The sequence below is a fragment of the Protomyctophum bolini genome (assembly GCF_963924005.1).
Source record: "Protomyctophum bolini genome assembly, chromosome: 12".
Lineage (NCBI taxonomy): Eukaryota > Metazoa > Chordata > Actinopteri > Myctophiformes > Myctophidae > Protomyctophum > Protomyctophum bolini.
The window spans coordinates 40,711,514-40,739,185 of NC_137873.1; the positions used below are offsets into that span (position 1 = coordinate 40,711,514).

Below are 27,672 nucleotides of genomic sequence, written 5' to 3' on the forward strand. Positions count from 1 at the left end.
TGAAGGAACGGCTGCAGAGACCAGACTGACCTGCAGGAAGGGGTCACTGATCCCTGCCACATTGTGTTCTGGAGAGTACCCCGACATCACCAGGCCCTTCATGATCTGGACCAGGTCTGGCACCGCCTGTGGTACCAGGACACATGTGAAGAGAGATTATTACAAATGCCTGACAGTGAACCAGAGAAAGACAGTAAAGGAAAGCAGGTCCAGAGGTGGAAATCTAACTCGGGACTCGGGCCAGCTGAGCCATCCGAGTGACCCATAAATGTATAATATTGAATTGATAAATTGTGTGTGTGTGTGTTAGGGCATTCACTTAAGCAATATTACACGAGAGGGTGTGGGTTAACGTGATTATTGCCACGACAGTGATGCGGTCAGGAACGAGACGGAGTCGAGTTCTGCAAGCATCACTGAAGTGGCAATAATCACGTTAACCCACACCCTCTCGTGTAATATTGCAATTTTACCACATTACCCTTAAAACTAAGAAAATCGCTGAAAGAATATATATTTGACAGATGTAGTCACTACGACCACAAATGTCCCAAGAAGCTAGTTAGCCTAGCCACCGAGTTTGCTAGCGCTCTGGGAGAACAGAGCAGCTGAATTCTTTGTTTTGATTAGGTGGTGAACGGTGCTGGTTTAACCACCGGCTAGAAGGCTGTTTCAACCAATCAGATTGCTTCCTCGAAACGACCTGTGGTAGAATTCTAGTCATTTTTACTAGTTGACTAGTTGCCTAGTTTACTAGTTGTTTAACTACCTATTATGTAAAAAAAAAATATTTTTTTGTTGTTTTATTGGAAATAAATATTTGTACATTTAAAAGCTGTGTACATGGTGACTAACTATAATCTGATCTTGAGGCCTACAAAATCGGGGGGGGAAAAATAATTAAAAAAATAAACATTTTTTTTAATCAACTATAGTACCAGCAAGGTCGACTAGTGGATTTACTAGTCGACTAGTAAACTAGTGTGTGTGTGTGTGTGTGTGTGTGTGTGTGTGTGTGTACACGTTCTCTGTACCTTTCGGAACCGCTCCAGTGTCTCCGGGTTCCTCTCGCACAGTTCTGTGATCAGAATAACGGCACCGTGTAACACGCCTGCAAAAGAGTGGTACCGAACCATATTATATTAGTAGTGTAAAACACGACTGATCAGAAAGGCTTCGTTGAAACACTTCATGTCACATCATAATACTTCTACTACACATACATAATGCCATAATATTTTCAACCGATTGTCAAACAGTTGTTTGTTATAAATGTCAGAGATACTTATAATGGACTTTCATGTGAAATAACATTAAGCAGATAAGCATCCTGAATCATAGCCACGCTGATAACGTTTTTAATAATGTTTATGTTTGTAAATCCGTCAAGATTTGAGCGTGTTAAGAGTATTTTTGTTTGAGCTGATCACCAGCTATGTAAGCAAGATGGCCGCTGGTGGACACCTTGCGCCATCTAGTGTTTATATAATGTCTATGTTCTCAACATACCGTGGTTCTTCTCTGACAGCAGGGTGCGGGCAGCAGGCGTGAAGAGCTCTCCCAGTTCAGGGACTTTCCTCACGATGTGAACGGCACACAGAGCAGCCTAGAACAACAACAGTGATCACATAGTGACATCATCAGAATCGTGACATAATGATGATGTCACAGAAACGCCATGGGGTAAAGTAGATTCGGTTAGCCGAAACCGCTCGAAAGGGTCAATAGGAGCGAAAAAAATGGAGGGAAGCTTTACAGAAGTATGCAACTTTGAGAGGGAAAAACACAGGTTCCCGGAAATAGAACTAAACCAAGTTCTAGATGCCCCGTCTGACGGGGTCCGGTTCCCAGACAGTGCCGGAGGCTTCCACTATGAACAGAGCGGTGAACAGCTCTCCGTCACCAGCAACAGATCCGTACAATGGTCCACGTCAGGGGACAGCGTATGGCTGGTGGAGACGTCTCTGGACGTCGACCTGACCCACAACGCCGTGAAGATCCGGTTCCGCCACTGCGCCGTGCTGCCCAGCGGCGTGTCCGTCCAGGAGACCGCAGACAACGTCACCGTCCTGATCACCACCCACCGGAGCGTCCACAGACTGCCGCTGCCTCATCCCAGAGGGCTCCGCGCGCCCGCGTCCATCTTCACCGACGTGGGCGAGCGCCTGTGGGACCTGCAGGGCCCGCCGAACCACGCCTTTATCCCCGTCCAGGCCGGGGCCGGGGCCCGGACGGGGACGAGTCCCAGCGCCTCCGCGGCGTGGCTCGACCGCCAGGGCGCGGCCCGGTACGCCGTGGCCTCGCCGGCCGGAGGGGTCCTGGTCATCACCCTGCCGCCCCGCGACGACTCGCAGGGGCTGAGCGCCTCGTCTGTGGTGCTGAGGAGAGGCGCTACGCTGATGCAAAGCCTGACCGGCTGGATAAACGTGGCCCTCCGAGGCGGCGGGCAGCAGAGCCCCGGCGACTCGGCCCTCAGTCTGGCCGCCCGGGAGCTGGGGGACGACACGGTGGTCTTTGCCCTCTGCCGGGACCACCACCTACGCATGTGGTCCCTGAGAGAGCGGACGTGTCTGCTGGAGGCGGACATGTTGGGGTACATCATGCCCGTCTGTGAGGAGGGGGAGAAGCAGGTCTCGTGTCAGGGTCACAGGCTGCGTCTGCTCTCGTCCGCCACGGGGCTCCTTGCCGTCGTTTACCTGGCCGTCCCTCGGAGAGAACAGTTCACCGTGCTGCGGCTGGTGGTCGCAGAGGACCTTCGGTACCGTCTGGATCACGTCTCCACCCTCTTCGCCACACAGGAGCCGTTGGTGGACTTCGCTCTGACCTCCACTGACATCTGGGGTCTGTGGGTGGACGACGCGAACGCCACCGTGGTTAAATACATCGGCTACGAACATAACGCGTATGCAGACGGGTGGAACCAGGTCTTTGTTCAGCCTCCGCCACAGGAAGAGGTCCATATCGGAGCGGACGAAGATCCCACAGAGACCTACCTGGAGGCGCTCTTCTCCCCGCTTCGCTTCACGGCTTCCGCCGTCGTTAACGCACTGCGGATCTACGGACGAGGCGGCGAGGACACGGCCGACATGCCCCGGGAGAGCCTGAAGAGAGAGGTGGCCGCGCTGGTGGAGGATCAGGTGCAGAGCAGCGTGACGGAGCGCCAGTCCTCCCAGGAGGAGTACCGTCAGCGGCAGGTGGTGTTCTGGTCCCAGTTCTACGCCTGCTGTCTGCAGTACCAGGAGGCGCTGGCCACGCCCCTGGCCCTGACCGTGAGCCCCCACACCGCCGCCGTCCGCCTGCTCAAGAAGGGCTTTGTGTCCTTCCTCTTGCCGTGCTTCGCGGCGGACCAGCTGTATCTCTCCAAAGGCAAGCGCCTCTTCTCGGAGAATAAGTGCAACATAACCGAAGACGCCGAGCTGAGCCTCGACGTGCTGCGGCTGGTGCAGTGTCTGCATCTGCTGAGCGACGCCGTGGCGGGGGGCGCGGCCAGCGAGATGGAGAGAGCCGTCGCGGAGCGTCGACAGTCGCCCGAGGCGGCTACGGAGCTGGTCCTGGACGACCTGCTGGCCAACGACCACGACAACGACATCATAAGTGACATCCAGGGGAAACTGCAGTTCGTTCGCTTCCCCGTGCTGGCCGTGTCCGTCCTGCTGAGCGCGGTGGACCTAGAGACGGATACAGAGGAGATCGACGAGGAGCCCCCGGCACCGGGTCGTAACGATCGGCTGTACGGCAGCACCACCGCCGTGACCGTGCTGTGTCAGGCTCTCGGTCACATGGCTACGACCAGAGCCCTGCTCCTTCGGGACCTGCTCGTCCTGCAGAAGCTATACCTCCGTCTGGGAGACGCTGTCATTCCGGGTGGAGGTGAACAGCTGCTGCAGATCCAACAGACACTGATCCCCCGCAACTCTCAGCTCCTCTCCTCCTACCTCCTCCTCAAACACTTCAGCCAGAGCCTGGCGTCCTCCGTTCCCGGGGACAAGATGAACGCCCACTGGCAGCAGCTGTCCGTCCTGGGGCTGTCGGACCCGCCGCCCGTCGACTGTCGTCAGACAGTGGTGGAGCTGTTCTACCAGACTGTGGCTAGGAGGGCCATCATATCCAAAGTCTACACCCAGCAGAAGAGCCCCACAGTGGGCAAGGCGCTGCTCCGCTGGCCCCACATGGCGTCCAACATCGTCAACGTGCTAGCACAGCTCCTGTGGCCCAGTAACGGGGGCTTCCAGTTCCCAGAGTGTCTGATGGCCAACGGCCAATACGCTCACCTACGGGAGTATGTGAGGCTGACGGAGCCCTGGTGTCGGGTGAACGTGGGCTCCTGTCGCTTCGTGCTGGGACTGTGCTCCCTGGTCGACGGAGAGGGCAACGAGGCGCTGCAGTGCTTCCGGGAAGCATCAATGGAGGTGGAGAAGGAGAAGCTGGAGAAGGAGACATTTCTCAAGAGACTGACAGCGACCGAGGACGAGGATGCCGCCTTGCCTCCCAGGCTACGATATTACGAAAAGGTGCTGCAGTTGCTGGAGCACATGGGCCACTCGGAGCTGGTCATCCAGTTGGCCACCATAGCCAACACAGAGGCTGGTGATGACGTCCAGAGCCAGGCCGCTATCTGGACCCGTATCTTCAAGCACCAGCTGGACCTGGGACACAACAGCCAGGCTTACGAAGCCCTCACGCAGAACCCCGACTCCAGCCGGCAGCTGGACTGTCTGCATCAGCTGGTGGTGGTGCTGTGCGAGCGCTCCCAGCTCCACGACCTGGTCCACTTCTCCTACGTCAACCTCCACGACAAGGTGGTCAGCATCATCGAGTCCCGGGCCAGGACGGCGGACCTCGTGTCTCACAGCTACTACGAGCTGCTGTACGCCTTCCACATCAACAGACACAACTACAGGAAAGCGGGCACGGTGATGTTTGAGGTGGGCATGCGCCTGGGCAGGGAGCTGAAGACACAGCAAGGCCTCCGGAAGCAGGTCAGCTGTTATCTGGCCGGCCTCAACTGTCTGCGCCTCGTCAGGCCCGAATACGCGTGGATCGCCCAGCCCGCCTCCGGAGCCACGCATGAATGGCCGCCGAGCGCGTCACCAAAAACCAACCGCGGAGACGGAGAGCTCGCAGATGGTTCCGCGAGGCGTCAGATAGACATCTTGGAGCTGAAAGACCTGGAGAAGGAGTACATGCTGGCACGCAGTCGCCTCACGCTGACACAGCACCACCCCTCTCAGCTCGCCATTTCAGGCGGCGCTTCCGCCGTGGAAATGGTGTCTCTTTTGGTCCAGAAAGGGCTGTATAACTGTGCCCTCTCCCTCTGCCAGACGTTCAAGCTTCCCCTCACTCCCGTCTTCGAGGGACTGGCCTTTAAGTGCATCAAGCTTCAGTACGGAGGAGACGAGTATCAGAACGAGACGTGGACCTGGCTGGCTGCCAACCAGCCGTCGACCGTCGTCACCGCCAAGACGTCCAGCGCCACGGAGGAGGCGTGGCGGCTGCTCGAGTCCTACCTGGAGAGACACTCGTCCCCGAGCGCCCAGCACCACCGCTGTGTCGTCGGCAAGCTCCTCGCGCACGGCGTCTCCCTGCCCGTTTGGCTGGTCGACGCCTACAAGAGAGCGGACGCGGCCGCTCTGCTGCGACTCTACCTGAACTACGACCTCCTGTCGGAGGCGGCGGGGCTGGCGCTGGCGCTGGTGGACGCTCTCCTGGGGAAGGGTCCGCAGTGCTTCGGTGGCACGGGGAAACCCCTCTCGGCCGCGGCGCCGCCGGTGTGGCTGCCGTACACGGCGATAGACCAGCTCCTCCAGGCGCTGAGCAAGACGCAGGCCAACGCCGGCCTCCACGACAGCCTGAGGCACAAGCTGGACGAGTACCACACGCTGGTGGAGAAGACGTCCAGGCTGAAGGTCCTGGAGGCGGAGCGTGCGCGCACCGCCGGCTCCGTCCACCAGGAGGCCAAGCAGTGGAGGACGAGGGACAAACACAACCTGTCCTGTACGGTGGCTTCTCACGAAGACGCTCACTCTACAAACATCTCTGTAAAAATGAATAAAAACTAAATAAAAAACACATACAAAATTACATTTAAAATATTCACTTTATGAGTGGAAGCTGTTGGCTTTGGTGACTGAAAGCCTAATCTTGTCTAGTCTGTACCTGCGTACGATTCCTGAAGGAGCACTTCTCTCCTTTCAACCTTATCGTCACAGAATTAGTCCGCTAATGTTCATAATAAAAACGGCAATATTTCCGTCTACACATACACAAGCCTGCCTGCCCGGCATACAGGGCACTCGGGCCTGCCCAGTGCCCACCACCGCGGTAGTGGGTTCAAATTCACTGTGGTTCATCCGTTCTCGCAGAGTAGCCCATGTTGGAGGGAGGGATGCGGGGCAGGGACTGGGGCAATTAATAGTCACTGCAGGTCATACGGGAGGAGTAGGACGGAATCAATTGGCATAGCGACTAAATCGGGGTAAAAAGAACGAAAAGTAAAAAAAAGTAACCAACCAATGACATAATCGATGGGGATTCCAAGCCAATAGAAACTACTACAACCTTTCCCTTCCTAAAAATACTTGTTTGAAATGACCAAACCTGCCTGCCAATGATGTCACTGTTTGGCAGTGGCCAACCAGCGATATCATTGGTAGGCAGGCGGGGAAAAAAATCGATATCGCTAGATACTCACAATCAAATGATCGGAATCGGATTGAGAGCAACAAAACGTGATTGGGATCTTTCTAAATAAAGGCGCTAGAGTGCCAGAAGATGTGGCAGATTTTACTCTGAAAGGTCCCCCCTTGCGTTCCCCCCCCAAAACCGGGAGGCATTTGGAAACGTTGGATTCTTAATAAATATACAGCATCGTGGCTACGAGTGTGCAGCCCTTTTCTTATTTTTTACTTATGGGGGTTCCTGGCATGCATTTTCAAATGGGGGTCCACGGGCTAGTAGTAACGAGTGTCAATTTGGGGGTCCTTGGCATGAAAACGTTTGGGAACTACAAAACGTCTGAATTGTAGGCGTTGCTCACCTTCTTCTTGATGTAGGAGTTGGAGGAGTGGAGCAGCCGGTCGATCTCTGGAGCCAGGTCTCTGCACATCTCAGCGGAACCCATACAGGCCAGCGTGCACAGAGCCAACGACTGGACATACTGACTGCTGTGGGCCAGGTCACTGAAACAGGGAACACAGGCACGGCCATGACAATACAGACTGGACATACTGACTGCTGTGGGCCAGGTCACTGAAACAGGGAACACAGGCACGGCCATGACAATACAGAATACAGAGCCAGCGACTGGACATACTGACTGCTGTGGGCCAGGTCACTGAAACAGGGAACACAGGCAACGGCCATGACAATACAGACTGGACATACTGACTGCTGTGGGCCGGGTCACTGCGACAGGGAACACAGGCGGGTGCAGTACTTAGTTTAGACAGTTTTTGGTTTAGACTAGTCATTGGTTAGACCAGTCATTAGTCCTACTACAACTACAACCTATCTCAAACCCTCACCGTAAAACCTAACCTCTCACGGGGCAGCACACCTAAACCTAACCTTAACCCATGTCTAACCAATGACTAGTCTAAACTAAGTATGCACCCCACACAGTCACGGCCATGACAATACAGAATGCCATGTCTTCAGAATAAGGAATTGATTGATTGATTGAATACTTTGCAGGGAAGATTGTGTGCACATCTCAATGCCTATATTTATTTAGGCCAGGTGCTGGAAGTCAGACATCAAGGCAAACATCAAGGAAGAGACAGAACATCCGCACATCCACGGGGGTCCCCAGTTCAAGGCAACAAAGAACATCCGCACATCTGCAGGGGTCCCCAGTTCAAGGCAACACATTGTTTTCCTCTAAATAAAGTAAGTCTCGGAGCTCTAGAAACTGGTGGGCAGACGTTCTTTCTTTCTCTTCCTTGATGATTGAATACTTTTAACCATTCTGGGCGAGTGCCGCGCTAAGAGCTTGTAGATCTGCTATTTTTGAAAAGTCTTGGAATATATATTCTTTCAGAGCCAACGTTTTTAATACAAATCTTTGCTTCTGAGGGGTTCCCGGAATAACATATTTTCAAATGGGGGTCGGTGGCCAAATACATATAATTTTTGGGGTCTTTGACATGAAATATTGAGCACCACTGATGCAGAAACATAGGTATTTCAGAAAGCTGTCAGGATTTAGAAGACTATTTTTTAAATTTCTAAAGGATTTAGATTTTAGAACAGAAGCTGTATTTGCGTGCTACACCTCGACAGAGTGCATTTCTAGGTGAGATTATTTTGCGATAGCTGATTATTTGACGTTTGCCTGACTTAATTCTCTCATCTGGCCTCTTTCCCACACAGCCAGATTATCTCAATCCGATTGTCCTAGACCTAGAATGTCTGTCTGTCTCTGAGCCCTGTCTGCCTGTCTCCTGAACGCCCTTCATCCCGTCCTTACTTCTTGATGGAGTTGGTGATGAGCAGGCTGGCGTCTTGCTTCTCGTCCAGCAGCATCATGGCTCCCAGGTAACCCACGCGCTTCTCGCTGTAGCGAGGACTGGCTATCAGACGAACACACTCCATCTGAGACAAAAGGATAGAAGCTTTTAGTCACTGAGCAAAACGTATTCTCAAGACAGATGTTGGGCCGATAATGAGGCAACAAAGCTGTAACTTCCAGACAGCCGTCCGAAAGAAGAAAGAAGAGAAAAGAACTAAGATTAAAGTAAGTGAAAGTAATCAACAAACTATACTATAAAAACTGGTCAAACATCGGCCACATCTAGAAAAGCGGAATGCGAGGTGTTGTGAGCTCGTTAGAATATTTATATGTATCTGTGGAGTCAAACTGAATGTATTAGCTCAACCACTACTAGCACTACAATTCCAAGTGCTTGTCAGAATGGGAGGTCCCCAGTTCAAATACGATTATGTTGTGGGGTCCCCAGTTCAAATACGATTATGTTGGGGGGGTCCCCAGTTCAAATACGATTATGTTGTGGGGTCCCCAGTTCAAATACGATTATGTTGTGGGGTCCCCAGTTCAAATACGATTATGTTGTGGGGTCCCCAGTTCAAATATGATTATGTTGTGGGGTCCCCAGTTCAAATACGATTATGTTGGGGGGTCCCCAGTTCAAATACGATTATGTTGTGGGGTCCCCAGTTCAAATACGATTATGTTGTGGGGTCCCCAGTTCAAATACGATTATGTTGTGGGGTCCCCAGTTCAAATACGATTATGTTGTGGGGTCCCCAGTTCAAATACGATTATGTTGTGGGGTCCCCAGTTCAAATACGATTATGTTGTGGGGTCCCCAGTTCAAATACGATTATGTTGTGGGGTCCCCAGTTCAAATACGATTATGTTGGGGGGTCAGGGCATGAAAAGGTTGACAATGAGCCAGACAAAGTAGGAGGTGGGATAACCAGTCAGTCAGTCAGTCAGCCAGCCAGCAAGCCAACCAGCCAGTCAGTAAGCCCAGTCAGTCAGTCAGTAAGCCAGCCAGTAAGCAACCAACCAGTCAGTCAGCCAGCCAGCCAGTAAATCCCCCTCACCTGACCAAAGTGAGCAGGGTAACCCAGCATGTGCACATAGAGGAGCTTGGCCAGGTTGTGAGAGCGCCCTCCGTTGTCGGCCTGCCTGAACTGCGCCCGGATGGCGGCGCATTCCCTCTGGATGACACCCCGCTCCTCGCCCTGAGTCCTGGCCGAGCGGATCACCCTGATCATCTCCTGCAGACGCACTGATGGAGACATGCTGCTGCTCTCTCTCTCTCTGTGTGTGTGTGTGTGTGTGTGTGTGTGTGTGTGTGTGTGTGTGTGTGTGTGTGAGAGAAAAGAGAGAGAGAGACACAGAGAGTGAATGAGGGGTGGAAATGTTGGGAAAATGTTGAAAGACAACTAAATGGATATGCATATGATATATGACATATACAGGCATAAAGCAAGTAGCCTATATATTGACATCTAGAACAGTGTGTATAGTTACAGTATGTCTAAAAAACAAACAAAAAAGTAATTGAAATGTAGGCTATATTGTCTTTATACTTCTTAGATAAGGGCTGCTAGTGTTTCTAATATAGGCCTATAATACAGACAGGCATAAAGCCAGTATTAACATCCAGAACAGTAGTTATGTCTAAAAAACAAAACAACAACAACAAAGTGCACTTTGCATGATTGAAAGGTATCGGCTATTGTTTTATACTTGCTAGATAGAAGGGGCGTCTGCGAGTGTTTTCTAATATAATAACAGCCTTACAACAACCTGACATTTATACTAAAACAGCAAAGCAATACTATTGAACACAAATAAGTGATCGGCAAAGAAGTCAGTCAGCCATGGTGGCAGGCAGCTTAATTTCTACTGGAGGCTCATTCACACACAGCAGCAGCCGCCGCCATGCAAAAGATATAAGACAGCTTAAACATGCTTATGAAGCAGGAACAGCTAGCAGAACAAAGTTGGCTAAAAGAAGCTATTCAACTTCATAATCAATCAATGGGGAAAACAGCAGCAGACAGAGAGAGAAATGAACCCAGGCAGCATCTATATCTATGCTGTCAAAGCAAGCTAGCCTACAGGCTACGTTATAAGCTAGCTTGACAGTTCCATTGATCGAGGGAGGAAGGAGGCAGGGGGAAAATTCCTCGGGAAGGAAGGAACTATAACTAAAAAAGGAACCGTATTAAATAAACGTACCTGATGTCTGCAGCCCCGATATGTTCAAGATGTTAAAATGAATTTAAAGAATCGAGCAGAGCTTCAGCCGTCGACAGACAGACTGCTGGCTGGCTGTATGAAGCCTACAGTGAGTGGGACAGTAGTGTATTTACTGTATGGAGGTTCATACGAGGCTCGGTGGCGTTTTTTTTTTTCATGCATTTTACTTCCGCAATTCGATCTGTCACTGTGCGTAGACTCCGCCCCCTTGTGGTAAACTATGCGTCAGGTGAATCAACAGGTGAATTAAATATTCATAAAGCATCTGATGATGTGTAACTCTGTAATGCACTAATTAATGGACGGTGCCCTGTTTGCATTAATTGGGGACCTTCGATTTCCGACTGTACTAAATGTATCCCATACTGACTGATTATATACATGTTTTTCCCCCTTTTTTACTTTCTTTAACTGTATATATGATAATTTCCTCTTTTGTGTTGTGTACACCGGTATTTGTACGTCTTTAAATGTCATGATTAATTGAAAATGGAGGACCCCGATATGATGTAAACAAGTCTTTAATAATGCTTTTTCTGGTTTTATCCTCGTGGCAGTTTTTGTTTTGACCTGTAGGCCTACCGTAGTTTGAACTGTATACCTGTTCTACAAACTGTGAATAAAAATAAATAAGTCAGTTAGTCAAACCAAATGGACCCTTAAGGGTGGCTACAACAATTGTACACTTTAAATTACCGTAAAAATGTTGCTGTGTTGCCATTCTGAAAATGAAAAGGCCACAGACCAGATCTTCACTGGTCAATCAATCTGTGTTTACTTGATGTCTGGATTAGTAGACTGACCACTGTGACCAGAAGGATGCTCTACAGTACATGCCCACACTTTTTATACTTGAGAGCTACTTTAAAAATGACCAGCTCAACCAGATCTACCCACCGGTGGGTGGGGCGGCGGTGGGTAGTAGAGTGGCCGGATGGCAACCACAAGGTTGCCACTTCGAACCCGAGCTCCCCCAGTCAGCGTCAAAGTGTCCTTGAGCAAGACACCCTTAAATTGCCCCTGATGCTGTGCTGGTTGGTGCCTTGCATGGTTTCTGCCACCATCAGTGTGTGAATGGGTGAATGTAATGCACAATCTATATAAAGCGCCTTGGATAGAGTCGCTATATACCATTTTACCCACCAAAAAAATAAATATATATACACATTATCCCATTGTTGAAAATAGTTACATATTAGACAAACACACTTGAAAATAGAGGTGGGAAATGGAATTGGTAGGGCAAAACACTCTTGAAAACAAAGTATTGCATGTTGGGTTTGAGCTTGCAGGCATGTTTTTTATGTCTATCAAGTGAAATCACCTTAATTCAAGTGGCAGATCCCAAAAACAGTTTTGGATTCAGATAAATGATATATACGTTTAGGGGCAGCATGTCATGTGGTCTTACCTGCACAGCCTGTATGATCCACTCGTAGAGCACAATCTCCCTTTTGGGCACCCCTGCTATACACATTCCCAGCGACCAAATCGAAGCGGTCACAGAAGCATTTCAGAAGCAGGCGGACACAGTGGCGGTTGTTGTGCAAAACGCTGTATTGAGATGAAGTCATTTAGGGCAGGCATTCTTCACAAGGTGACAAGACCATGTCCAACAACAAGCCCCCAAAGGGCTTGTCCTGTTAGCATCGTTGTAAAATCCTATCACTGTACTATTTGTGTGCAGTGAGGGGTGCTCTCATCTTATTCACATCACATTCCGTGCTCAAACGGACATACACACAAAGCTGTGCATAGGCGGGGCTAGCTAGCACCCCTCGAAGAAAGGCTCAATTAAATATGTGCTTGAAAAGATTTAGATCATTTGTGTTCACAATTCTCTTACCATGACAGTTAATATGATGAAAGCATTTTGGTATTCATTTCCAATGACGTTTTGACTTAAATTACAGGTGATTAATTTAAAGGGGCTAAAATTAATAAACCATTTGTGAAATAACAAACATGACAGTGTTATGATGACACAAAACACACAATAAAGAATGTACACATGCACAAACAATATAGACAAAAATAACACAATATTAAAGATGTGACATTGACTGTGAAATTCTATTTTTAACCATATGGGGAAGAAATGGCCACGTGTTCGTTTTCCATTTGTTCACAGCAAGCGGTATTGCATTGTACACTCCTGACGCAAGTAGGCAGCATTACTCTGAGGCAGTGGTGTTCAGGATTAAGACAAGTCAACGACTTTCAGTGAGACCTTTTTACAAGTTGCATTCAGTGAACATGTCACTGTCCCTCTTTTGTAGAAGTCTTCGCTTGGGGATTTTAACCCGCAGTGTGAGCGAGTCTCTCTTGTTGTTTGTCGTCACGCACACACGACACGTTTCGATCAGCTCTTTTTGGCCTTCAAATCGTCTTCGTCGGAATCCTCTCCGTCGCTTCCTGTGGGCACCCGGGCCTCCGTCGTCATGGCTGGGTACACCACAAAACAGAACCTTTGGCACAGATGGGTGAACTTACCTGCGTGGAGTAGGAAGAGAAGAGAATGGTTGAATTATTTATTATCATCGTATGTTTGAAAGCGCAATCCTGCCTTGAGCATTGGGTGGGGGTGAGGTCCCTCAAAATGTTTTCCTGATGCATTTCACTGCATCCACATTCCATGGCATTCAGTTAAAAGTATACACTATACAGAATAAAGCAGTCGTTTGTGTAGTTGCCAATCTCTACAATAGACAACAACAGAATACATAATATGAGCATAATAATTACAATTTAAATTTACACATGTGAGAGTAATCAGAGTAAATGGCATGAACCCCCCCCCCCCCCCATTTTTTCCCCTCACTGTATATGTTTCTTTTCCCTTCCTTTATGATGAATTCCTGTTCTGTTCTTTAACTATATAGAAGTGTCTATTTGTACGTCTCTAAATGTTTTGATGAATTGAACATGGTGGACCCTGTTGTAAACAAGTGTAATGCTTAATTGGGTCGTCCACTCACAGTTAACAGTCTTTGTATTGAGTTTGTGCTTGAAATATACTGCAATACTGCAAACTGTTAATAAATATTTCAATCAATCAATCAAACCAACCAACAGGGTAAGTGGTCAAGTAAATGTGCCAACAATACTGACATGGCGACCATTTTGCTCTCATGTCATACTCAGGGTGTGACATGAGAGCCCAGAGTATGACATAAAAGCTGTTATGTGAATAGTGTCAACACTACACATTCCTACTGTTCAGTGAACACAGAATGCTATGGGGACGACGGACCTTAAATCTTAAATATCCAACTCCAGTCAAAAATCCCCCAAAAAAAAGTAATTTCCGTACCGACAGCAGCATCAAAGCACTGCGGCTTGTTCTCCCAGTAGACTCCCAGGAAGTAGACGGGGACGCCAGTCATCATGATGGCCAGACCGATGCCACACACCACGGGCTCCGAGTAGAGAGAGAACACCAGTAGGAAGGCCCAGAACAGCAGGTATATCACGGGCCAGATTAAGCTCACCTGTGGCGGGCAAAGAAAGAGACGGACGACCAATTGTTTGATGCTCTAACAGAGTATAGATAGAGCGTCGCGGGGCCCAGGAAATGATTCTCCGTTCATTTTCTTCACAGACATTTCAGAAAGTATTTATTTAAAGACGTTCACGCCACAGACGAAGACAACTCTTGCCGTGACAAATCATGACAACAAACACAATTCTTTGGGCCGAACAAATAATTAGAAAGAAGAAAAAAAGGCAGGTAATTATTTATTTGGTCCAAAATATTGTGTTTGTTGTCATGAGTTGTCACGACTCGAGTTGGCTTTGTCCGCGGCGTAACCTTCTTTAAATAAATACCTTTTTAAAATGTCTATGGAATGCATTGGGAATCATTTCCTGAGCCTGGCGTCGTCATGAAAGGGGGGTGGGACTGCGACGCTCTATAGGACAACAGACCATACATCTTTCATGGCCTAGACACTCTCCTAAGCGTTTTCCCCACATGTAATGGCAGATCACATGGACTCGTAGAGCAATCATCATCCGGGTTTGCCATAACTCATTATTATCTACGACAACATATAATATTTTTCGGATAGCTACAGCAAGTCAAAATGGGATCTGCAAAAGTCCCAACCAATGAGCTGTTCCGATAGAGGCCTGATCTTCACCTTGATAGGTCGAGGTAAATCGGGCTCTTTGATGCGCAGCACAATCTGCCCGGCGACAGTGACCCCGTAGAAGAGGTAGTTGATGAAGCCCACATAGTTGATGAGTGTGTAGATGTCGCTGGTGCACAGCATCAGGAGTGTAGAGATGACCTGAGTAAGAAAGAGAGGAAGGCTGTTAAATTAACATGGGCATGAAAAGAGAGGGCATTCTGAGGACATTTCGAGTGTGTACATCAAAAAGGACTCACAGTGAACAGCAGGGCTGGGATAGGCGTGCAGCGTTTGACATGAATCATAGCCAGCAGGCGTGGAAGATGGCCCTCCCTTGCACCAGCAAAGAACAGCCTGAGAGAGAGAGAGAGAGAGAGAGAGAGATGGAAAAATGCATGAGAAAGGGAGCCAAAATAAATACACAGAAAAACAGATAAACATGTAAAAGAAAGAAGAAGAACAGAAGGTTTTGCACTTTAGATTTATTCACTATTCATTGCACTATGTCTGTTTTGCACTTATCCAAATTGTTGTAACTGCATCAAATTCCTAACATGTTTACATGTCATGGCAATAAAGGCTTCTGATTCTGATTCTGAAAACACTGGACACCTATTGTGAACTGCTCCCATTGAGCCGGTTGGTGCCTTGGCATGGTTCCATCAGTGTGTGAATGCGAGTGTAAATGGGTGAATGTAACATAGGATAAGATGAATAATGCAGGGCAGAGAGGAACACACTGACCGCGAGGAGGTGAAGAGGGAGCCATTGACCCCGCCGAAGGTAGACAGCGCCACAGAGATGGGCATGATCCATGAGAACATTCCTAGCAACTTCTCTCCAAAGGTCTGAGAGAAGAGAGTTAAGGAGACAAAGAGGCAAATGTTTCAAAGAATACTGACTATAATGGTGGCCATTTTGATGAAAAACCCTCAAATGCACTGTACATTCTTGCCGTCAGGCAGCCATAACCTAAATACTGTACATCTTTTTAGGTTATTTTTTCATAAAACAAAAACAATGCTGCTTGCTTAATACTTTGTCATATGACAGTATCACACAAAGGTAACGCAGATAGCACACCTACAAGCTCACAACATGTTGTGAGCATTTAGGACTGAGGCTGAATGTTGATACTGTGTAACTTAAAGAAATAAAATATATTTGAATGATAGGAAAAGTATGTCTGGGTTTTCTAAAATATTTAACAAATGCAAAGATAACAAGAATGACTAAATACTAATAATAATAATATTACACCGTTATAATTGTTGTGGGTCCATTTGGAACACAGGTTCTTTTGTTCTAATTTCCTGAAAAACAGGCCACATCATGGATAAAACAACCGGCTTCTTCTCACCACTGCCACGGCGTTGGAGGCCAGCAGCTCCTGGGGAGACATGGCGGTGACGTACGCCACGTTGGCAGAGACGTAGACAAACGTGACCAGAGGGATGGAGATGAAGATGGCCCGGGGCAGGTTCCTGTAGGGAGGGAGGGAGGGCAGGACAGGAAGGTTGCCATGACAATATGCTGTAAACCGTTAATAAAAATAACAATAACTCTCGTATAAAGCCTTTCGTAATGTGGATGCCGGTAATATCGTTTCAGAAACGGTCAACCCAGACCACTGAACGAGATCAGTTCATCCTCATTTCTCAGTGGATTTGGTCGTGAGCACCATATAATACTCTCGCCCTCTTCTCTGCAAGAGACAACGTTACACGTGTATCAAGCGTAACAGCTGGGAGCAACACAAAGACAGGTCTGTCAACTCTCACCTGTATGTGTCAACTCTCACCTGTATGGGTCAACCAGCCCCTCTGTGTCAACTCTCACCTGTATGTGTCAACCAACTCCTCTGTGTCAACTCTCACCTGTATGTGTCAACCAACTCCTCTGTGTCAACTCTCACCTGTATGTGTCAACCAACTCCTCTGTGTCAACTCTCACCTGTATGGGTCAACCAGCCCCTCTGTGTCAACTCTCACCTGTATGGGTCAACCAGCCCCTCTGTGTCAACTCTCACCTGTATGTGTCAACCAACTCCTCTGTGTCAACTCTCACCTGTATGTGTCAACCAACTCCTCTGTGTCAACTCTCACCTGTATGTGTCAACCAACTCCTCTGTGTCAACTCTCACCTGTATGTGTCAACCAACTCCTCTGTGTCAACTCTCACCTGTATGGGTCAACCAGCCCCTCTGTGTCAACTCTCACCTGTATGGGTCAACCAGCTCTCACCTGTATGGGTCAACCAGCTCCTCGGTGACATAATTGAGGAAGTTCCAGCCTCCGTAGGCGAAGGAGCCTTGCAGGAAGGACAGGGCGATTAACCCCACGTCGTAGTCCTGGAAGGTTTCGAAGGCGTGCGCCGGCTCCAGCCAATAGTGATGACCTGGGAAGAAACAGAAGGAAATCATCATCAACTACTTATTATAAGATTAACCCATTCTGACCTGAGATCAGATTCATACGAGGTTTCCACTGGACACACACTGGTCTGATTAATGTTGGTTTTCCCCAAATGGTATTGGATTCACGGTGTCTTAATCTGCTGGGACCTATTAAAATATTGGCACTTTGGCTATTAGTGTTGTGTGACCACTTTCTTGTTTTTTTTCCAAGATTCCTTCTTCAGTTCTCTCACGTGGGCCAGCACCATTACAAGGACTGTGGTGTGCGTATGCATCTTTGGGCATAAGTTTCCCCCAAAAGGGTTCCATTTTCAGAAAGAAAGAAAAAAAGAAAAGACAAAAAAAAAGAAGAAAAGAAACATACTGAACTAAATTCCAACTGCTACTGGCATACAGTAGCTTTTACAGGAGACAGACTCAAGGAGCATTAGGAGAGCTGGGTTTCCAGGAGACAGAATCAAGGAGCATTAGGAGAGCTGGGTTTCCAGAATCAACGAGTGCAAAGGCCCTACTGGCAAAAGTCCAAGCGTGACGTATAAGTTCCTTTCACAACATTACCTACAGTATGGGTATTCACTTACAATACACGGCAATGGCCAGCAGAGGGCAATATCAGTCATCCAATTTCTGTTGTAGTATTGCCATACTGTATAATGGAACACGATGCAGAGGCCTAGTGGCCTACCCTATATTTTAGATTGATGCCGTTTACTATGCATTTTATTACAGTATACGCAATTGTGATTGTAGGCGCAACATAGTAAGTATGGACATTGGACATACAATAAAAATGTCAGCATGGGATGTTTTAAAACACTTTGAGGATAAGGAATACATTTATGGGTGGGTGGCATTTCATGCACTGTATGAGGGAGCAAGGCCTGGGTAAGCTGTGTGTGTGTGTGTGTGTGTGTGTGTGTTAAAGTGGATGGGATTTGTGAGTGCTGGATGAGAACCAACAAGGGAACTCTAATCCGCCTTCCACGCCGAGATCACAGAAATCCCCGTGTCAGGCACGGACCGTGTCTGAGCTGCAGCGGTACCGTAGGCACGCCGTTCGTTAGTACAATTCATGAGTCTGCGCCGTTTCTGGAAGTCCATGTTGTGACTGCAGGAGAGCTCGACTTTAAAATGACTGGAATTACTGAGAATATTTACCGTAAGGGTGACAAACAAACACCCTCTGACCCTCGGTGGAGGATCCTTGTGGTCAAGACTCATTTCTTTTCAATCGCGTTTCCTAATTAAGTTTACCGTGGCCTTTATAGCCTACCTATGCACTATGTTCCCATGCACTTATGGAGTTGCCTTTTGTTTTTGATATATTGTTCTGTTGACATTTTTTGTATAATGCTTTTCCTTCCTTTCACTTATCTTCCTATCCTCTTCTTTTTGCCTCGATGTATGTCTTTATGCTCTGTGATGTGAAGCACTTTGGTTCGACCTCGGTCGTTGGAAATGTGCTATACAAATAGAGTTTTGATTTGATTTGATTTGAAGTGTGGAGCCATTGGCAATGGCCATTGGCAATGGCAAAGCATGTGGCTAATTTGAGGACTACCCGGTTTCCGGTTGTATTTTACTGCACTCAAGGCCATCAAGGTTCACCGTCACCGTCAGGGTGGACAGACAAACCACATCTGTTTGACCTACCAGGGCCCAAGAGTTCAAAATGTTTCATGCCCATCCGAGTGGATCAGATTTTGGAATTTTGGGTGTTAATTTCTTATTGATAATTAACCCATTCTGTACGGGAACCCGTTTTGGTGTTAGCATCATGTTATGCTTTAGCTATTGAAAAATAGCAGATCTACAAGCTCATAGCGCGCCACCGAGTGGCGCGCTACGAGCTTGTAGGTCTGCTATTTTTGAAAAATTGAAGAACGACTGACATTTTTAGAATCTGATCTCAGGTCAGAATGGGTTCATCAGACCAGTGTGTGTCCAGTGGAAACCTCGTATGAATCTGATCTCAGGTCAGAATGGGTTAAGAGATTGATCCAAATCTGATCCACTCTGACCGGGATTAAGAGTAGGAAGGCTCTCCCCAAAACACGCCCGGCACCATTTTCTTTGGCAGACCGCTCCCCCCCCCCCCCCCCCCCCCCCCCCCCAGCGGATCTTAGAAATAACCTAAGTGTTAAGCATAGTTTTACTGGGGTTAAGTTTAGGAATAAGGTTCGGTTTTTTGGCACCATTTTAATGAGGTTAGGTTTAGGCATAGTTTTACTGAGGTTACGTTTTCAGTGACTACCTACCAGGTGGCGAGCATTCCGAGGTCGTCGGGTTTGCCCCACGGGGTGACTTTGTTTTGGGGGCGAGCGTTTTGGTATTCATTGAAAGTTGGTTAACGCTCTGATAGAATAGAAAGGACGGTGAACTCCGTCCTGGGCGATTGGGGTGTTAACAGGTCCAGGTCCTGTGGTCTCCTCCCCTAACCTACTCCTCTTCCTACTTGGCTTGGCCTGAAATGAACTGCATGCATGGTGCTAAAATACTAACTTTGTAAATTGTGTTTACACTTTTACATTTACTCACAGTAACGGTGAGTAAATGTTTTTTTTTCTTTTTTTAGAAACATTCACTGATTCACATAGCCTAGAAAGGCTTGTCACAATAACTCTAAACAATGGTAGCAACCTCAGACACCATACAAAAGGACATATAATTTTAAACGTACTTTATTAAATACGGTCTCTGTGGTCACATTAAGCACAACTTAATATACAAGCAATAAATAAAAGGAAGACATTTTTTTTACCTTAGATAGAGAGAGAGAGGGCGAGAGACAGAGAGACGGCTTGAGTCGGGTAGGAAAGAAAGACACATTCCATAATAAAGAGATCAGGCTTTGGGAATCCCAAAGGAGACAACAGACCAGACACAACAACAGCAGGTCATCCAAACTACTCAGTACTCACCTTTGCATATCTGGACAATTCCCATGACTATGATGAGACCCAGGGCCAGCAGCTTGCCACAGGTGAAGACATCTTGTACGCGCGTGGCCCATCGCACACTGTGGCAGTTTACCCATGTCAACAACACTGTGAGGACACAAAGTACATGACCACATCTGTACTACATTATAGCTTAGTGAAGTTATTTCATCGCTTTAAAAGACTATGTCTATTATCTTGTCATTTACCGGTATTTGTGCTTAAATTGTATGCTATGTTTACTGTAAATAAATAAAAGGTGAAAGACAAAAAGAATAAACAGATATTGAAAGACAAAACGAATACACAGATATTAAAGGAGAATTTGGGCTTTCCTACCACCAAAGAGCTGGTCCAGGTGTTATTTTGTGCAAAAAAACCCATTATTGGCAATTTCCCCTACCATAAGCCCTCAATGGGGCGTTGGGTTTTAGTGCTAATTCACTTATTTCCATCTAAATAAGTAGTTAAAAATAGTGCGAATTAGCACTAAAACCCAACGCCCAATTGAGGGCTTATGGTAGGGGAAATAGCCAATAATGGGCTTTTGCACAAAATAACACCTGGACCAGCTCTATGGTGGGGACGTAACAACTACAAATAACACCTGGACCAGCTCTTTGGTGGGGACGTAACAACTACAAATAACACCTGGACCAGCTCTTTGGTGGGGACGTAACAACTACAAATAACACCTGGACCAGCTCTTTGGTGGGGACGCAACAACTACAAATAACACCTGGACCAGCTCTTTGGTGGGGACGTAACAACTACAAATAACACCTGGACCAGCTCTTTGGTGGGGACGTAACAACTACAAATAACACCTGGACCAGCTCTATGGTGGGGACGTAACAACTACAAATAAAGGTAAGAAAGCCTTCTAGTCCGAAATTCTCCTTTAAACCCTGTAAGCCCCAACAACATTCTTATTTTAATATATTCTTTCACCTAAACATCATCATTGATGTTCATCGTTTAGTCTTGCAATGCCATTGGTGATGATATTTGCATATAATTACCCCCCACAGAGGCAGAAATTCACACAACGTCAAAATAAATTACCCCCCACAGAGGCAGAAATTCACACAACTTCAAAATCTCTGGACTCCTTTTTCTCCTGCCTATAGACCCCTTGGGGATCCAGTCAACTAAGTATAATGTTTAAGTGCTGACAGTTTGTGAATTTTGCCAACAAACCTAATTTTCCACGGAATAATTTCAAGTGCAGACTTGCTGGTATACTGTACTTACGTAGGCAGACAGCGGCCAACAGGCGAAGTGCGTTTTCTGGAGGGATGCAGGATGGGAAGAGGGGCTGCAGGACATAGTTGGCAAAGGTGAGCGCAATCACCGCCTGGTTGGTGGGGTAGATCACTAGGACCGCAATCCACAGGCGCAGGAACCTGGGGGGGACGTGGCAGACAGGAGGGTAAAGGGCCTATTCATAGTCTGGATTCTCGGTGGTGAGGTGACCACCGCACCGGTGGTGAGCTGACCACCGGAGCTGAAATAACGTTGAGCGGTGGCGAGTAAAAACAGAGAGAAGCGCTGGAGCGGTGGTTTGCTCTTCACCGCGGCTCAGTGACGTCATGTTGTAGTTCGGTGGTCACCTCACAACCGAAAATCCAGACTATGTATGAGCCTTAATGCTGGGACACGGCAACATACTTAGGACACACACGCAACGTGTGAGAAGAACAGGAGAGCCCTCATAGCTAAATGTAGTGAGAGAACAGAGGAACTAATGAGCAAATTAGCATACAGACTGCCATTATAGTTCTCCATTACTCTGTAATGGGCACTGGGGATGCCTTGTTGTGAAGCAGAAAAACACAATGAACAGAACTGGGTCAATGACATCCAGGAAAATAATTAGGGACACGCGCACACACACACACACACACACACGCATACACACACACACACACACACACACACACACACACACACACTTCTGAAGCAGTTCTTCTGCACTAGTTATACATTATACTCAATATACAGTGTGGGATTATGACTTAAAATAATAATGTGCAGTTGTTCCATTTATTGCGACAACTTGGGCGACACACTTTTCATACTGTATAGATACTGGTCATTCGTAGTTCTCACCCAGCAAGTCCTCCGAAGATGTCCTTGACATAAGAGTAGTCCCCGCCAGACTTCGGGATGGTCACACCCAGCTCTGCGTAGCAGAGAGCTCCGATGGCCGTGATCACCCCCGTCGAGGCCCACACGATGAGGGCCAGGCCCACCGAGCTGGCGTTCTCCAGGACTCCCTTGGGACTCACAAAGATGCCCGAGCCGATGATGTTGCCTGTTATGGGACGGCGGAGGAGGAGAGTGGCAGAACAACAACACAGAGACAAAGACAAGTCAAGTACAGGAAGTTCCAGACAGGAACGCACCCATGGGTGCCGGCCAGATTCCGGCGGCGAGCTCTTGTAAACTAGTGTAATAATGCTTAATTGGGTCGTCCACTCACAGTTAACAGTCTTTGTATTGAGTTAGTGCTTGAAATGTACTGTAATTCTGCAAATTGTTAATAAATATTTCAATCAATCAAGCAATTAAGGTCATCATGACATGACCTCATAAAGTGGCTCTTACACCGCCCCACATCTGAAACGGTTGAGAAATGACGAGTTACCGTGTGGGGGTCCCTCTACTGTACTGTACTGTACTGTACTGTACTGTACTGGCACACCCGAAATCACTATATACAGTTAATATGTGCGCGTGTTTGGTTGCGCACAGGTGGTGAAAAACAACCATCCTGTTTTTGTGCTCAGCCACCCACCCACGACCCACCCAGCCAGCCACACGCATAGCTCCGTAAGGGAGTGGTTGCACCACTCAAAAATAACAAACTGTACAAAAAAAACAAAAAACACTGGGCATATTGCTCTCCAGAAGGCAAAAAGGGCAGGCGCTACCTTGTGTATATCTGTGCACACCGCTGGAGCAGGCAATACATACTTACATAAGTAGTACATACTTGCATTACTGTGTGTACACACGTGTTAATTTAACTCTGAGAGCGTATTAAAAACAGAGGGAGGACACCAGCGGAAAGACACCATTTCCTGACGCTAGACGCCTGGCTTCCTGTCCAGGGGACCGACTGCATGTTCAAACTAAAAAGGGACGCCCTGCTACTACTATACTGTTTGGAGAGGAACGCCCTGCTACTACTATACTGTTTGGAACTACTACACTGTTTTGGACTCCCTGCTACTACTATACGGTTTGGGAACTCCCTGGTACTACTAAACTGTTGTTGCTCTTCTTGATCTCTCAGTGCTGGAAAAATGATTTACTTCTCTACCCAGACTACATCGTTAGAAACTGCCTCCGTCAGTAGTTAAGTAGTACATCAAAACATTTCAGATTTGTGGGATAAAAGAGTGAATACAGCAGTGGTTCCCAAAGTGGGGTCTGGGGACCCCCAGGGGTCCTTGAGGGAGTTCCAGGGGATCCCGCTAGGAACCAAATGTTCCTAGCGGGTCCGTTTGGGTCCATTTGTACACTCTCAGAGTTAAATTAACGTTGATTTTACAATATACATTAGGGGTCCCAGAGATAGAAATGTCATTAACTAGGGGACCGTAGCCTAATTCAATTCAATTCAAACCGGGGGGCCCTTGAAATGAAAATGGATGAAAATCACTGCTAGAGCCGCAAAAACCTTCTCTTATGGGGGTCCCTGGCATACATTATATTTTCAAATGGGGGTCCGCGGGCTAATAAATGTCAAGGGGGTCCTTGACATGAAAAGGTGTGGGAACCACGGGCATACAGACAGTATGTGTGGTACAGTATGTCTGACAAGCCTTTCATAGGTTGCAATGGTCAACATGGGCCACTGCAGTTCATTTGTGGACAGGATCAGAGCAGGCTGGTGACGTTTTATCGTAGGATTATACCCTCAGAGAGTGCAGTGAAATTAGAGGTCAGCCTCTTATATATTTGACCTAATGTTGCAGTACTATTGTCTCCACCAGGCCGAAGGTATAGGAGGATGACTCATGAGAATGTCCAGTGGAGGACAGTGGGGAGAATTAGCATACAGACTGCCATTATAATTCTTCATTACTCTATGATGTGCGCTGGTGGTGCCTTGTTGTGAAGCAGAATAGCGCAAACACAACTAACAGAACTGGGTCAATGACACCCAGGAACAATAATTAGGGAATGCAAATACTATACTATACAACAAGGGGGTGCATGTAGGCATAGTTTGCAACTTTGCATACACACACCCACCCACTGGTTGGTCAAAAATGGTCAAATGTTGATCGAACATGTCTGCTTTTATAGTGCAGCTCTAGTTCGCAGACAGCCATCTGTGCTGCTGACTGACGGTAATGGAAATTGCAAGGAAACATTAGCGAGATTACTTTTTATCGACTTCCTGCGCGTGCATGTCTAAATATCAAATCCCTCGCTGCATAAATGTTACATTAAAATGTGCAAACTTGCACAATTATTGTGACGAAAAGAGAGTTGAGCCAGAAGGCAAAGCTCTCCGTCTTCGTTCCTACTCTCACCTATAAGGTCGCGAATACAAGCGGCCGAAATGAGTTTTCTTCGACGGGTGGCTGCTTGGCATCTCCCTTTAGAGATAGGGTGAGAAGTTCAGTCACACGGAGAGAGAGACTCGGAGTAGAACCGCTGCTCCTTCGCCTGGAAAGGAGCCAGCTGAGGTGGTTCGGGGCATCTGGTTAGGATGCCTCTCGGGTGCCTCTCCATCATAAAGGAGAGAGGGGGTAAGGTTGATGGGTTCTACACAGTGGTGTTGAAGCACGAAAAAAAAAGGAACAAATAGGTGGACTTACCGACTATAATTCCACAGGCGCTCACCAGGCCGATTTCCTTTTTCAGAGCGACGCCTCCATCACCATCACCGTCACCATCACCACCAGACTCCTGTGAGCTGCCACTGGTGGTGCTCCTCTTCCTGGGACTCTTGCTCATCCTGCTGTGCAGTGAAGTGGTTCGAGGACGATGTGCCCTGCTTCGTTCCTCACCAGGGCAGGTGGCGAGTTCCCTGAACACACACACACACCCAACCAAGAAACTACTTTTCAACAGGGCAGGAGGCGAGTTCCCTAGTGGGCAGACACACACCCAACCAAGCAACTACTTTTCAACAGGGCAGGTGGCACGTTCCCTAGTGGACACACACACACACCCAACTAAGCAACTACTTTTCAACAGGGCAGGTGGCACGTTCCCTAGTGGACACACACACACACCCAACCAAGAAACTACTCTTCAACAGGGCAGGTGGCACGTTCCCTAGTGGACACACACACACACCCAACCAAGAAACTACTTTTCAACAGGGCAGGAGGCGAGTTCCCTGAACACACACACACACCCAACCAAGCAACTACTTTTCAACAGGGCAGGTGGCACGTTCCCTGGACAGACACACACACCCAACCAAGCAACTACTTTTCAACAGGGAAGGCGGCACGTTGCCTGGGCACCATAGACTGGAAACATTTTAAAAGGGTCTTATGAAGGAATTCCAGGTTTACTAGTCTAGACCGAGCCTTCCAATATTGAAATTGAAATTAATTCTAAAATGAATTGTAGCCATTACTAGCCCATGAAGGGAGACACAAATGTGTGTAATGTGTTTTTGTTTTTTTTAGTAAAGTAATTATAATATGGCACATGCATGCAGGTAGTTGCCTAGTACAAACTACAGTAGCAAAACTAAAATGTACAATTGCTGTGTTGTTGTGGCAATGGTTCCTGAAGCTACATCATGATGCTATAATTAGAAGCAAAACCATCTCCCAGCATTAATAATTCAGACTAGTGCGACGCGATGGGCTGCAAACCCAGCCCGTATAGCCTTATCAAAATGATCATCAAACTGCACAACTTTAAATAATGTGACGAAGCTGATTTTACACTTTGACACTTTTATTTGTTTTATAAGGGGGAGGTCCCCGGGGATAATCGTCACTCTAGTCTACCTGTAAAATCCACCATACATTTTAAGCAGATAATACCTTCAACTCAATCAACTAGTATGTTTGCAATGCGAATACATAACGATTTAAATGAAAGCAAATAAAAAAAAACACTCACCTCCCCACTTGCAGCTACTGCTACAGTAAAATGTAACTTGATATTGCTCCAGTGATAACTAAGTGATGGACTTCATGTTGTGAAGGGGACGGACATAATGCTCTCATGCCGACAGCGGCTGGCTGCGATGAGACCACAGATAACAACACAGGCGAGACTGACTGACAGCCGCGTTCGGAAATAGGAAAGCTTCTTATGTTCGACCTATCAGTGGGCCCGAAAACGTCAACATATCCCAAGCACCCTCCCACCGCCCAGGTTGGAGGGTTCTTCTGACCTGTCCAAAATGTATGGTTGAATGATTGATTGATTGAAGTTTTTATTTCACAGTGCAGAATGGGTACATTTCAAACGAAAAGTCAAATACAAAAACGCTTACTTAATTGTGGACGATCCATGATAAAGCATTACACTTGTTTACAACAGGGTCCACCATTTTCAATTCATCAGAATTGGATGTAGTCACTTCACCCTACACAGTACAGTAGCCTACAGTACAGTACAGTACAGTACAGTACAGTACAGTACAGTACAGCTTCATTTCATACCCTATAATATGGTGAACACACTGATTCTGATTCAGTATCTAAACCTAACCTAAACGTTCTAGTCTAGGCCCATAGGCCTATTTGTAATGTCCAGAAAATAAAAACTAAAACAAATTACTAAATTAGCCCAACCCCTCAAGGCAAAACCAGTACCCCACACTACTACGTGTCATGTCGTCATCCTAGCTCTGCCACTGCAGATAATCAGATAACACATGAACACATGTCAAGTATCCTGGCTGCTGCCCTACACGCAGGGGTAGGCAACCTCAGGCACGGGTGCCAACATTGACACAGGGGAGGGTGGTCACTGCATGGCACACTGGCATAAGTGTGGGAGAGAGATCTTTTATTTTAATATTAAGAAGTATTCAACAAAGTTTAGTCTGTGAAATGTTCCCTCACATCTACACATAATTCTACATTCACTCAAACTCTGGGCTCTGAGTCTGTGTGAAAGAATTAAAATAGGCCACATAAAAAGGTTATGTACAGCCTAGTATGGACAATCAAAATCAGATGGAAATATTACATTTTTATGTGGTGACAATGACATAATTAAACTTTGTTGACACGCGGCACACTGATTATCAAGAAAATTAATACATGTCACTTACTCAATTCATGTCAAAAAGGTCGCCGACCCCTGGGTCTATTTAGTTTAAGCCCTAGCAATTAAAATAAAAGAACAAGTGAATAGGGTTTCATGATTAACCCATTCTGAACGGGAACCCATTTTGCTGTTATAGCATCATGTTATGCTTTAGCTATTGAAAAATAGCAGATCTACAAG

At 47.2% G+C, this 27,672-nt stretch overlaps 3 protein-coding genes across 4 annotated transcripts in view; 1 reads left to right on the plus strand and 2 right to left on the minus strand.

The window, feature by feature from the left end:
- The window catches only part of ap1g2 (adaptor related protein complex 1 subunit gamma 2), a 30,187-nt gene extending 19,359 nt beyond the window's left edge, over positions 1 to 10,828 (minus strand). Inside the window, exons 1-7 of one of the 2 annotated variants that reach the window (XM_080777190.1) lie at positions 10,715 to 10,828; positions 9,568 to 9,787; positions 8,468 to 8,592; positions 7,037 to 7,178; positions 1,510 to 1,606; positions 1,035 to 1,111; positions 31 to 126 (exon numbers count right to left, since the gene is read on the minus strand). In XM_080777190.1, coding sequence (XP_080633316.1) covers positions 31 to 126; positions 1,035 to 1,111; positions 1,510 to 1,606; positions 7,037 to 7,178; positions 8,468 to 8,592; positions 9,568 to 9,768 — 738 coding nt within the window. In that variant the 5' untranslated portion in view covers positions 9,769 to 9,787; positions 10,715 to 10,828. Of the gene's footprint in view, positions 1 to 30; positions 127 to 1,034; positions 1,112 to 1,509; positions 1,607 to 7,036; positions 7,179 to 8,467; positions 8,593 to 9,567; positions 9,788 to 10,696 lie in introns of both variants that reach the window. The other variant, XM_080777191.1, reaches the window with a different exon arrangement.
- On the plus strand, positions 1,740 to 6,059 carry LOC308325361 (nuclear pore complex protein Nup160-like; the record flags this gene model as incomplete). Its single annotated transcript, XM_080777845.1, has 1 exon — positions 1,740 to 6,059. The coding sequence occupies one exon, from the start codon at positions 1,740 to 1,742 to the stop codon at positions 6,057 to 6,059; it is 4,320 nt and encodes a 1,439-aa protein (XP_080633971.1).
- A 1,267-nt stretch (positions 10,829 to 12,095) lies between the features above and the next one.
- Positions 12,096 to 26,424, minus strand: slc7a8b (solute carrier family 7 member 8b). The gene is made up of 13 exons (XM_080777214.1): positions 26,335 to 26,424; positions 25,577 to 25,590; positions 25,062 to 25,261; positions 22,336 to 22,540; positions 21,478 to 21,629; positions 20,206 to 20,331; positions 17,112 to 17,265; positions 16,229 to 16,352; positions 15,613 to 15,716; positions 15,126 to 15,222; positions 14,878 to 15,027; positions 14,049 to 14,226; positions 12,096 to 13,228 (listed from the first exon to the last, which is right to left on the minus strand). Exons 3-13 carry the CDS (start codon positions 25,198 to 25,200, stop codon positions 13,098 to 13,100), a joined length of 1,560 nt encoding a protein of 519 aa, XP_080633340.1. The 5' UTR covers positions 25,201 to 25,261; positions 25,577 to 25,590; positions 26,335 to 26,424; the 3' UTR covers positions 12,096 to 13,097.
- Between the last annotated feature and the right edge of the window lie 1,248 nt (positions 26,425 to 27,672).

Coding starts and splice junctions, on each gene's coding strand:
- slc7a8b (XM_080777214.1), bottom strand. CDS start 25,200: ATGAGCAAGAGTCCCAGGAAGAGGAGCACCACCAGTGGCAGCTCACAG. Junction 20,332..21,477: donor GTTGGCCGCTGTCTGCCTAC/GTAAGTACAGTA, acceptor GTGTCCTCACAG/TGTTGTTGACATGGGTAAAC. Junction 15,028..15,125: donor TCCCAGCCCTGCTGTTCACT/GTGAGTCCTTTT, acceptor TTTCTTACTCAG/GTCATCTCTACACTCCTGAT.